This window comes from Mastomys coucha, unplaced genomic scaffold (assembly GCF_008632895.1).
Source record: "Mastomys coucha isolate ucsf_1 unplaced genomic scaffold, UCSF_Mcou_1 pScaffold18, whole genome shotgun sequence".
Classification (NCBI taxonomy): Eukaryota; Metazoa; Chordata; class Mammalia; order Rodentia; family Muridae; genus Mastomys; species Mastomys coucha.
Window position 1 is genome coordinate 89,751,191 of NW_022196900.1, and position 12,608 is coordinate 89,763,798.

A 12,608-nucleotide genomic window follows, 5' to 3' on the forward strand; every position below is an offset into this window, starting at 1 on the left:
TGGTTGCTGGGATTTGAACTCAGGACCTTTGGAAGAGCAGTTAGTGCTCTTACCCACTGAGCCATCTCGCCAGCCCAAGTTGGGCCTTTCCTAAAGCTTGGTTCAGGTGTGAATGCCCCAGACAGTTTCCCAGATAGTGAGGTTGCACCTGAGCTGCCTGGCATCAGCTTTGTGATCATCAGAAGAGTGAGAGACTCTTTCCTGCCTGTTGCCCCTTCCTTCCAGGCCTGGAAACCCCACAGCTGGTTTCTGGCAGAGCTCTCTAGGGCTGGACTTGATTAGACTGAGAGCAGCCGTGCCAGTCAGTTCCACAGAGACTGAGGGACTAGGTTCTGGGCCTGCCTGAACCTACCAAGGGGATAGGTTCCTTGACTTGCATACCAGTAGATCATGCCCACCATGTGCAGACAGTGTCCCACTCCAGGACCTCCAGCTCCACAGCCTCTGGCTGCCCATTGTAGCTATCCAGGCAGTTTAAACGGAGAATTCTCAGTCCTACTTGGTAGATCCTGGGTCACATATGACCTGGTCCTGTGTATTTTCAGAGGTTGACAGGTCCTGTCCTGATTTATTCTCTGAACTTGTGCTGAAGGAGAGACAATCTAAAGAAGCCACGGTTTATACCAGGTGGAAAAGTGAGGCAGAGTTGGTAGTACCCCAGGGAGTCCCAATCATGCTGAGTACTTTACTTAGTTCTTATGACAGCCCTGTGGCACGGGCTCTCCATTTGTCCCCCACCTTGTGGAAAACTGAAGCACAGGAAAATGAGGTCATTGGCCATGTGTGCAAAAAAAACTGTTTTAAGAGTGTTCATTACCACAGGCCTCCAGTGTGCCCCTCTAGCAAGCTCCCTTAGCCCTAGGCCAGTTTCTACATACTCAGCACTAGGTTTCTCTGCTGCCTTGTGGTCTGTACCCATAGCTGTGGATCGTGGAAAGATGGGATAAACACGGGCCAGTCCCTGGGAGCCGTGGGGCCAGGGCCCTGCCCTCCTGCCTACCAGTTTGCATGTCTTCTCCAGGTCCTCTATCACCTCTTTGAGGAGTTTGCCAGCTATGAGTATGTGGGCATCTCGGACATCTTCCTCGGCTTCCTGAGCTTCTTCGTTGTGGCCCTCGGCGGGGTGTTTGTAGGCGTGGTCTACGGGGTCATCGCAGCTTTCACCTCACGATTTACCTCCCACATCCGGGTCATCGAGCCGCTCTTCGTCTTCCTCTACAGCTACATGGCTTACCTGTCAGCTGAGCTCTTCCACCTGTCCGGAATCATGGCGTGAGTCGGAGCGGCAGGTGATGGGCTTGGTGGGGTAGCTACTTACCATGGAGTCCCCAGATCTCTGTGATCACGAAAGACCTCCCCAGCACCTGAGTTCTGGGCTTCGGGCTTGCATGGCATACACCGGAGTGGCCCAAGTCATTAAAGGCTTTCCATAGGGAGCCACTTCCATTCGACTCCTGGGATTCAGGAATCTGAAGATTATGGGCAAAGGCAACCTGTGTTAGGCCTAGCCTCAGGAATAGGAGGCATAGGCATAGGCTAGCCTCAGGCATAGGATTCTGTCAATCCAGTGCTGCCCTAGGAAATTGAGCTGGATGTCTTAGGTCTCAGTCCTGCTACTTGGGAGGCCATTTTCTTCCTGAGATGGAAGCCGATAAGACTCCCCAGAAGGGCTTACCAGGCATCTTCCACGCCTGAATCTTAGAGGCCCCGAGGTCTCAGTTGAGTTTGAGAAGAGTCAATGAGGCACAAAGGAAGCAGAAATGCACAGGACAACTTAGACTGGGGACTCTGGGAAGTAGGGAAGGAGCTGGCACAGCTCCCTAGAGGGACCCTGTGTGTTGGAAACTTTATACTGGAAGGGATGAGCCTGAAACACCACAAGAGTGTGGCACTGGCTGTCGCTGGGCAAAAGGCAAAGGCGTGGAGTTTCACAGACTCAGTCTGGTGCATTGTCACTTGCCTTGGGAGGACAGCCGGTGTGACTTTTTTCCTCTAAAACTCCCGTGTGCTTGGTGTGAGGATCAAGGAAAAACAGTGGGCGTTGGCCCTCACAAGTTGTCCAGTGAGCAAGTGCTTGCTCAGCCTGATGCTGTCGGCCTGTAACCCCGAACCCTGTTCTTCTTCACCCCAAGCCTCATCGCTTCAGGAGTAGTGATGCGCCCCTACGTGGAGGCCAACATCTCCCACAAATCCCACACCACCATCAAGTACTTCCTGAAGATGTGGAGCAGCGTCAGCGAGACCCTCATCTTCATCTTCCTCGGTGTCTCCACCGTGGCCGGCTCCCACCAGTGGAACTGGACCTTTGTCATCAGCACTCTGCTCTTCTGCCTCATCTCCCGGGTGCTGGGTAAGGGCCAGGCCCAGGTCAGGGAGGAGAGTGCGCGTGCTCGTGCGTGTGTGCTCACGTGTGTAAAGTATACACCTGTGACTGTATGGAGGAGCCAGGCTGTGTAATACAGTGTGAGGCTAGGTTGTGGGTGTGTAAGTGTGTTGATGTTTTTTTGTTGTTGTTGTTTTTTGTTTTGTTTTGTTTTGTTTCAAGACAGGGTTTCTCTGTGTAGCCCTGGCAGTCCTGGAACTCACTCTGTAGTCCAGGCTGGCCTTGAACTCAGAAATCCGCCTGCCTCTGCCTCCTAAGTGCTGGGATTAAAGGTGAGCTCCACCGCTGCCCGGCTGATGTTTCTAAGAGCTGAACTGTGTGTGTGGTACTGTTTGTGCATGTGTAGTAATGTGTATTAGAGCTAGGCTATATTGTACGATACCATATGTAGAGAGGATAGGCTGGGTGCCCACTACAGTGTATTCAGGGGGATGGCCTGTGGGGTGTGGAGTCTAGTACAGTGTGTTGGGGGCTGAGCTGTGTGTGTCTGTAGGACAGTGTGTGTGTGTGTGTGTCTGTAGGACAGTGTGTTGGGGGGCTGAGCTGTGGGTGTCTGTAGGACAGTGTGTTGGGGGCTGAGCTGGCTGTGTCTGTAGGACAGTATGTTGGGGGCTGAGCTGTGGGTAGTCTGTAGTATGGCATGTAAGGGGCTAGTGAGGTGTGTATAGTCAGTGTGTCTCCGTCCCTGCCCCTGTCTGGATGGCTCCTGGATGCTCCCATTACTTTTCTTTGATGCTGACACCATTTGAAACCATTAGGGGAGAGAAGCCCCGTGCCTCATGCTCATGGAGGCACAGCAGACAATGTCACAGGGACTTATGGTGAAGGCCTTTAGACTCTCCAAAAGCCTCGTGGCTTTCTCAGGTCCTCAACCCAGCCTGTCACCCCGAGCCAAGTGTTCTGTTGCCATGGCACATACGCCCAAAGTTGCCAGCCAGTGTCACCCGTGGAATCAGGTCTGTGGGTTCCACCCCATTGCTAGACCGTCCTCACCTCCATGGCCAGGCTGCCGCTGTGTTCTGCATCTTCCTCCCTTTTTTGCACATGTGCGCCTGTGCACTCGGAAGCCAGAGGTCCACGGTGTGCTTTCCCTGTTGGGGTCCACAGATTTTAGTTTTTTTGTTTATTTAGGGTTCTTTGTGACAGGATCTTACTATACAGAGCAGGCATATCTAGAACTCTTGGTAATTCTTCTGCCTCAGCCTCCTGAGTGCTGGGATTGCAGGTGTGAGCTGCCCTGAAATTTTGTGGGACTTCTACAGGTTTTGTTTGTATGTTTTATAATGCTGGGGATGGAACCTAGGCCCTCATGCATGCAGGGCAGGCACTCCTCTGCGCCTCTCTCCTCACGGCCTGCACTCTGGAACAATGTTTCACTATGAGCAATTTCCAGTCTATAGAAAATTAGAGACAATAGGACCCTTGACCTGTAGCCATGAAGGCCTCTGGGATATCTTCAGAACAAATGCAGGTTGAGGGACCCTTGAAAGACCCACCAAGGTCTGGGTTGCGTCATCTGGAGCTCCTGTGCTGAGGGACCCAGTAAATGAGTGAGCTGGGCCAGCTCAGTGGGAGTCTTCCTGGACAGCCTGACCTCTCCTCTGCCTGCTCCCTGGTAGGTGTCCTGGTCCTGACATGGTTCATCAACAAGTTCCGCATTGTCAAGCTGACCCCCAAGGACCAGTTCATCATTGCCTATGGGGGCCTGCGAGGGGCCATTGCTTTCTCACTGGGCTACCTCCTGGATAAGAAGCACTTCCCCATGTGCGACCTGTTCCTCACCGCCATCATCACTGTCATCTTTTTCACAGTCTTTGTGCAGGTGCTGGGCCTGGGGTGGGTGGGCCCCTCCCTGGGGACCCAGAAAAAGGCTGTGGGTACTCTGTGCCTAGCTTGCCGCATGACTTTGGCAAGCCATCCCCCTTTGGGACCTCAGTTCTCAGCTGTGACAGTGATCAATATATGAAATGACCAACATTGCCCAACTTGAATAAGAGGCCCAGGATTTGACTGTCCCAGATCATGGCAGGGCTGAGTGGTACCATGGCTCGGTGCCTGTAGCAGCTCAGCCTAAGCAGCCAGCCAGTCTCTGAGTCAAGAAGCCTGAGGCCGGGGCTCAGCCTAACACTCCTAGCTGCTTCTTGGGAAGGCTTGCCTTCTGGAGTGAGTAGCTGGGGCTAGATGGTTGCCGTCCTTGCAGCCTGCTGGCCAGTGACTTCTTAGCCCAGGGGTAGCAGGCTTCCACCCCTGTCTCTACCCGTCCCCAAGAGAGGCCCATGTGTGATTGTGCACACTGCACTCCCTTAGCTGACTTACCCGGAGCAGGCGAGAGACTGTTGGCCTCTGTCTCTCTCTCGTCCCCTGCCTCTCCCGGGCACAAGTGCTCAAAGTGCATGGTGGGACAACCTCTGCCTTCTCATGAGAAAAGACATGGGGAGACCTCTTGGAATGGGGTGCAGTTTCTGTCCTTCTACAGGAGAGAGCTCCTCTTTGCCCTCCTGCACTGTCCTCAGCCTCGCTGTGTATGTGTGTTCTTTGGGTTTCTAGGCTGCTTTCATTGACAGTGCCATCACAGCGACCCTGGAGAGCCAGCCTAACTCAGTCTGCTGCTTCTGTGGGGCCATAGGGAATCACTCAACCCCACTGCCACTCAGTTTCCACAGCTGTAAAATGGGAGCATTTTAAAGATCCATCTCTCAGGGATAGTGCAGATACTGAAGCACAGATACTAGTCAAACATGTAGAGCCTGTGATGGAGACAGGGCAGAGGGGCTCTGCCTACGGGGCCTGACTCCCTGGGTCTGCAGAGCAGATTCGGGGTAGACCTCACCCTGACCCCAGCAGTGAGGCTTGTTCTACTGACTGAGCTATCAGGAAGAAGTGGAAGGCCTTTAAAGGCCTGCCTTGATCTGCATGCTGAGGTGGGGAGTTCTAAAACCACCAGTCCCGAGAGATTGAGGACCTCAAGGGAGATCCTCCTTGCCTGGGAGCCCCTTAAGGAGAAGGGGAGAGCAGAACCAGAAGGTCTGACACTTGCCTGCCCTTCAGGGCATGACCATTCGGCCCCTGGTAGACCTGTTGGCTGTGAAGAAAAAGCAAGAAACAAAGCGGTCCATCAACGAGGAGATCCACACACAGGTACTGGAGGCTGGACTGGGCCTTGGATTGCAGAGAAGGTTCGTGGAGCTGGGGCAGAGCTGGGCCTTAAGCCCGCCTTCCCTTATCCTATTGCCTTGGGCCCCCCTGCCAGGCTCTAGCTGAAGGGACAGTGTGGTGTGAGCACTAGGGAGCCCAGGAGGCTGTGATCCCACCAGCATCTGTCATTAGGTTCAAGTGGGTTTTGAGAAGAGGGCTCACCAGGGTGGCCTGGGCTTCAGGAGGAGTAATGGGAAGGTGCCGCCTCCTGGCTACTCCTGGAACTGTAGGGGTCAGGCTAAGCGGAGCCATATTTGGGGTTAAGGTGGGTCAGGTAGGGAAGGAGCCAAGCAGTAAGGCTTGACCTGGCCCTGGGCCCATTTCAGTTCCTGGACCACCTTCTGACAGGCATCGAGGACATCTGTGGTCATTATGGCCACCATCACTGGAAGGACAAGTAAGTGAAGGTCTGGTGGGCAGGAGGGTGGGGAAGACAGTTAAGGGTCCTTGGGGGCCTGGGCATCTTCTCATGCCTAGGAATGAGCCCCCTCCGTCTCCCTCCTCCCATAGGCTCAACCGTTTTAATAAGAAGTATGTGAAGAAGTGCCTGATAGCTGGAGAGCGCTCCAAAGAGCCCCAGCTCATTGCCTTCTACCACAAGATGGAGATGAAGCAGGCCATCGAGCTGGTGGAGAGCGGAGGCATGGGCAAGATCCCATCTGCTGTCTCTACTGTCTCTATGCAGTGAGTACCATTGACCGATCTGGGCAGCATCTGTACCCCATACTGGCTCCTTCAACCTAGCCTGAGATGACCACCAGGCCTGTTCTGTTGCCTAGCTTGTCGAGTTGTGCTTCAGGTCCTTGAAGCCATACTAAGGACTTGGGACTTTCACCCACCCCTGGGCTGTCCCCCACCATGGCCTTGTGCTGTCAAATGGAGACCTAATCTGTGTTCTGTTGTCCCAGGAATATCCACCCCAAGGCTGTGACTTCAGACCGCATCTTGCCCGCACTGTCCAAGGACAAGGAGGAAGAGATCCGCAAAATCTTGAGGAGCAACCTGCAGAAAACCCGGCAACGGGTGAGGTCCCGCCTTAGCCTGGCCCTTCTTAGCGTCTCTCCTGTGTGCACCCTCAGCACCTCCCCTGCCTCCTCTGCCCTTCTCCTGCTTCCCACACCGCCAGAGTCTCTCTGGCTCTGGCCTTCCAGCTCAGATTCTGTGTCCTCTCCTGTCCTGGTGGTTGTCCCTCCCTCAGCTGCGGTCCTATAACCGACACACGCTGGTGGCCGACCCCTACGAGGAAGCCTGGAACCAGATGCTGCTCCGGAGGCAGAAGGCCCGGCAGCTGGAGCAGAAGGTGCGTGCCAGGCTCTGCCCAGCTTCTCTTCGGGCACACACTTAGAGACAGACAGAGGGCTTTGGTAATAATGAAAGGTTTGGGGCTTTATCCCAGAGGAGTGATGGGGAAGGGGTGGGAATGGGAGATGTCAGGGAAAGAGAAGAGTGAGCTCAGGGGACACAGGGAAGTGGCACTAGCAAGACTTGCTGACTGTGGTACCAGTTTGAAGTGGGGCCACTGGGTTGGTAGAGGCTCAGAGTGCCCAAGAAAGGAGCATAGTGTGATGAAAGGCGAGGCACTGAGCGCAGTCGTGGTGTGCTGGGCTTTTGTGATACCCAGGGCGAACAGGTCTTATGTGCCCCAATTGGTTTTTATTGTTATTGTTCTAGTTTTGTTTTAATCTAGAATCTTGGGGGTCAGGTGTGGGGTGGAGGCAGGGCTAGAGAAGAGTAGATCTGTTTGAGACTTCCCAGAAACTTAGCACAGCGTCTGGGAGCCTGGGGTAAGTCCCTGGAAGGCCCTAAAGCGCCAGTATGGGTTGCCACCACAGGCAAAGGAAGAGCTCAGTGAGAACTGCTGCCTGGGTGTCTTGCAGAGGTCTTCTGCCAGCCCACTGGCCACACTCACCCTGTCCACTCTCTCTGTCAGATCACCAACTACCTGACGGTACCGGCCCACAAGCTGGACTCACCCACCATGTCTCGGGCCCGCATAGGCTCAGGTAAAGGGCTAAAGAAGGGCCCTCAGGCTGGGTGTTTTGTGTCAAGGACAGGCCTCAGTGAGTCAGAGGGGAAATTGGCTTTTCCCATGAGCTGTGTTTGCATCCAGAGGGCAGGGTGTAAACAGAGAGGGCAGTGTAGCCCTGCTGTCAAACCCAGGCGTGAAGGGACTGCCGTTGGGGCTCAGGATGAGGACTGCAATGGAACTGTGACACACAACACCTGGCAGGGAGGGAGAAGCAGTGGCAATCCCTGTCCAAGGGGAAGAGCAGCTGGGAACAGAGCGGTCACTCGGGGAACTGTGGATCCCAGAGACACAATTGCATCCATGGGAAGGTCCGAGGGATGCTAGCACAGGCTCAGAGGGCCCTTGAGGTGCGGCCATTCTGTCAGGGCTCAGGGGCAGAACCTGTCTATGCTCTCAATCCACAGACCCACTGGCCTATGAACCCAAGGCAGACCTGCCTGTCATCACCATCGACCCGGCCTCCCCACAGTCCCCCGAGTCTGTGGACTTGGTGAATGAGGAGTTAAAGGGCAAGGTCCTAGGGCTAAACCGGGGTCCGAGGGTGACTCCAGAGGAGGAAGAGGAAGACGAGGATGGCATCATCATGATTCGGAGCAAGGAGCCCTCATCCCCAGGCACCGACGATGTCTTCACCCCTGGATCAAGTGACAGCCCTAGCTCCCAGAGAATACAACGCTGCCTCAGTGACCCAGGCCCCCACCCCGAGCCCGGGGAGGGAGAGCCTTTCATCCCCAAAGGACAGTAGAGCCAAGCTAGTGGGTGTCCCATAGACTCTCCCACAAGAGTGGGGGCTGGGTGCTCCCCTTGTCTCCTGACCTGGATTGGCTCTGCCCCCCTCCTCCGCATGGCAGCTGGGTCCACAACCCCCACTGCAGCACGGCTTGCTCCTGCCTCCCAGGAAGTGCCCTCTCCTACAGAACTGCCTTCCCAATCCATCCATTTGGCAGAACAGCTGGGCTGGTGAGGCAGGCCCTGCCCCATTTCTAGATTCAGGCTCTCCCATAGTGGAACCAGGGCTCCTCAAGGCCCTCCCTTACCTCTAGCCCCCTCCTCATCCAGACCAACTTTCCATCCTTGATCATCATTTCTAACCAAAGAGCCACTGGCTCCACTGTGGTCCTACCAAGACAGGGAGGAGCTGAACCTTCCTTGGCAGTGACTGGGCCCTCCTGTATCAGAGGACAGCAGGCCTGTGGCTGGGAAACAGACGGGTGACCCATGGCAGACCCACGGTTCTCCCACTAGCCTCGGTGCTCTGGCCAGCCACCTGAGCTGTCCTTACTCAGAGCTGCAGGCTGAGGGCATCTCTGAGCTTCTCTGCTGGGAACTGGGGCACATTCAACAATGAAGTGACTTGGGTGATGAGGACCACTGGGCCTTTGTGGGGTTTACACGGGAGGGACTGTCCGAGGCTTCGGAAAGTGTCGTCTTCTTACACTTGGTTTATTTGCACCGCCACGTAAGTATGATTCTGTTTTCACAGAGGCAATCTTGTTTTTAGACCCTTTGAATCCCCCATGCCAGTCAGGGCACCACCCTTTCCCCCTCATACTTGTAACACCTTCCCTTAAATCGAACCTCTGCTGCCTGGGCCCTTGCCCACAGCACTAATTCAGACGTGACCCAACTTGTCATGATTCAAGCTCACCAGCAGGGGGCCTCCTGGTACCTCCCTTGCTCTTGGGCCTGCTTTTACTATTGTTGGCCAGTTCTACCACCACCCCTTCCTTATCTGGACCACTCTCTTTCCTGCATCCTGTAAAGTAGACAGTACTGGACCCCTTAAAGGCCTTTGCTCACAGGCACACACTCCCTACCGCCACCATGGCTGGGGCCAAGCCCACGGGTGTCTGTCCAACCCTGAGCACTCCCTCCCCTGGATCGTGCAATAGTCAGAGGGGTCCCTCCCAGGGGATGGGGCCACGGGTGCTTGGCCCAGCTGTCTCCTCTCCATGCAAGTGCTGTTTTGGGCAGGAGTTGCCAGGCAGGGTGACATCGACAACCATGTACAAAGCCACCGCAGCTGCTGCCGCTCTGCCGCCTGTACAAAGGAAACTGAACCTTTTTCATATTCTAATAAATCAATGTGAGTTTTTGATAAGAGTCCAGGGCTGCTTCCTGGGCCTGAGGGACTTCAGGAAGGAGGGCACCAGAGGAACTAGGCTCAAGACTGAGGCAGGAGCTCTGTTAGCATCATCTGCTGTGTGGTCGGTATTGTGTGCAGATGCTGGATGCACACTGTGATGAAGCTGAGTGTGCTAGGGCCTCAGCCTGGTGCTAAAAAGCCTCCATGTTCACACAGGAAACCCCTAGTTTGTGAATGATGAACATAGTAGGCGGGGTGCTGTCAGTATGTTCAATTGCCATCTGCAGAGGCTGAAGGGCTAAGAGGCCTCCAAATATAAGAGTCCTAACATGCAGGTCTGAGAAAGTCCACGGTGGGACATCGCTCCTTTGGAATTCTCCCTCTTCCTTAAGTAGATGTTTAATAAGCCAGTGTGTTTAATAAGATGTTTAATAAGCTCAGTTTCATAGGAGAGAAGGACAAACCTTGTAGTTTGTGGTTGAGGGTCTAATTGAGGGGAGTGCAGAGCCTCTAAGCTGTGTCATCACCTGAGAACTGGAGGCTGCACCCTCTTGGAATAAGGGGTCCCTGTATAAAGCAGAGGTGGGAGCTGGGGTGCAGTTCCCATGTCTGACCACCAGAGGGCAGTGGGGTCTCAGTACTGTCCAAGAGGCTCTGCCCAGCCTGGGACCTGGACTCAGCTGACTGACTTAGCACATCTGAAGTGCGTCACGACAAAAGAATTATAGAAGAGGCCCACACTGTGCATCCCTGTATTGATGTCCCAGCAGGAAACAGCTGCAACACCCAAGGGGTATGGGCAGTGTTTCGTGAGGACCAGTAACCCCTACTCCTCTGCCAGAGCACGGGGCTTCAGCCTAAACCCCCTCGCAGAAGTAGGAGGGTTTCTTTGGGGCCAGCCTGGGGTTCCACGGGCACACGATCTCAAGGATAGCAACAATTAAAAGCTTTAGAGCTGAAAGGGTGAGAAAAGAGCCGTGCTTCTGGAAGGTGTTGACCCACCGTGGCTGTGGCCACAAATGACAGCACAGCCACCTGTGGGTTGGAATTTTCATTCAGATTTTCCCGACTGGGATGGCTCAGTGGTTAGCCACTGCACACACATGCACATAAACACAAGGGAGTCCCCAAGCTCCATCCACGGTATGGCTGTGAGTGCATGCATCCCTCTGCGTCAGCTGCTGGGTGGAGCCTCTCAGAGGACAGCCATGCTAGGCTCCTGTCTGCAAGCATAGAAGTATCAGTGTCAGAGATTGGTGCTTGCCCATGGGATGGGTCTCAAGTTGGGCCAGTTACTGGCTGGCCATTCTCTCAGTCTCTGCACCATCCCCCATCCCCGGATTTCTTGTAGACAGGAAAGTTTGGGTTGAAAGTTTTGTGGGTGGGTTGGTGTCCTATCTCTCCACTGGGATTCCTGTCTGGCTACAGCAGATGGCCTCTTGAGGTTCCATATCCCCACTGTTGTGGGTCACAGCTAAGGACACCCCCATTGAGAACTGATCTTCTAACTCCGTTGTGTTCCAAAGCCTGGCACCCACACAAAGAGCTGGCCCAGAAATGTGCTGCTGTAATCTCACTGAAGAGAGGACAAGACAGGAAGATCAGGCAATATGTCCTGTGGCATGCACATGTATGCACACACACGGACATACTAACTATAATTTTAAAAATCTGAATAAATATCAATATGAAAATAAGCTTTAAGGGGCTGCAGAGATGGCTCAGCAGTTAAGAGCACTGGCTGCTCTTTAAGAGGACCAGGGTTCAATTCCCAGAGCCCACATACCACCTCACAACTGCCTGTAACTCCAGTTCCAAGGGTTCCATCAGACATACATGCAGTCAAAACACCAATGCACATAAAATAAAGATAAATCATTCTTTAAAATTAAAAAAGAAGCTTAATTTCTTTCTTTCTTTCTTTCTTTCTTTCTTTCTTTCTTTCTTTCTTTTTTTTTTTTGAGACAGAGTTTCTCTGTATGGCCATGGCTGTCCTGGAACACACTCTGTAGACCAAGCTGGCCTTGAACTCAGAAATCCACCTGCCTCTGCCTCCCAAGTGCTGGGATTAAAGGCGTGCACCCAGTTTTATGAGATGGGTCAGATACTCTCCAGTCAGTTCTGGTTGCTGAGGTCTCTTGGTGTCCCACAGTCAGGCATTCTGTCCCTATCATGTCCAATGTGAGCCAGGAGCTACTTTCAAATGAAGAATAGTTATTGGCTCAAGTCACTGCCATGGTGTAATACAAAACCCAGAGGATCTGTAGAACCACGAGTCTAGTATTGGAGCTTGTCCACCCAACATCTCTCTCTGACATGGTTTCTTCTCACTCATAATGCTCATATGACTGGGCAGCATCCTCTGCTGCCGGCATCTACTTTGGGGTCTCTCTTCTCTAAGACTCCACAAGTCACATTGTTATAATGGCTTCAGTGGTGCAGGTGGATGTAATGTATGTTGAATCCCAATCCCAAGTCCCACAAAACCCCATCCTTTGCCTTTTTCTTTGAAGAGGGCAGTGTAACCTTTGACCACCTGCCTCTCATCTTAGAGACAAGATCTTGACGGGCCCTGGACCACTGCATCCCCCAGAAGCCTCACTGACGTGGCTGCCCTTGGGTTTTTTTGTGAGACTTGTTCTCCTTTTATTGATTTTTTAATAGTTATACTGTGTTTTTATTTACATTGTGTGCGTGGGTGTGTCATGCATGCTTGTGGAGGTCAAAGGACAACTTGTGGGAGTCCGTTCTCTCCTTCCACCATATAGGTTCTGAGGATCAAACACAGATGGTCAGCCATCTCATTGGCCCACTCCCTTTAGCAGACATTCCTAGTGTAGACAGATCACTTACAATATCCTACTCACTAGGCCTGAAATGGAAACTTCTGGTTTTTTTTTTTTTTTTTTTTTTTT

General features: G+C 53.4%; 1 protein-coding gene across 3 annotated transcripts in view; it reads left to right on the plus strand.

The window, feature by feature from the left end:
* Window positions 1-9,710, plus strand: part of Slc9a1 (solute carrier family 9 member A1) — a 54,257-nt gene extending 44,547 nt beyond the window's left edge. For all 3 annotated transcript variants that reach the window (XM_031378971.1, XM_031378970.1, XM_031378972.1), the window contains 10 exons: window positions 1,022-1,272; window positions 2,133-2,350; window positions 4,003-4,205; window positions 5,432-5,521; window positions 5,905-5,975; window positions 6,089-6,262; window positions 6,487-6,601; window positions 6,777-6,878; window positions 7,509-7,581; window positions 8,012-9,710. In XM_031378971.1, coding sequence (XP_031234831.1) covers window positions 1,226-1,272; window positions 2,133-2,350; window positions 4,003-4,205; window positions 5,432-5,521; window positions 5,905-5,975; window positions 6,089-6,262; window positions 6,487-6,601; window positions 6,777-6,878; window positions 7,509-7,581; window positions 8,012-8,352 — 1,434 coding nt within the window. In that variant the 5' untranslated portion in view covers window positions 1,022-1,225 and the 3' untranslated portion in view covers window positions 8,353-9,710. The remainder of the gene's footprint in view (window positions 1-1,021; window positions 1,273-2,132; window positions 2,351-4,002; window positions 4,206-5,431; window positions 5,522-5,904; window positions 5,976-6,088; window positions 6,263-6,486; window positions 6,602-6,776; window positions 6,879-7,508; window positions 7,582-8,011) is intronic.
* Window positions 9,711-12,608: the final 2,898 nt, after the last annotated feature.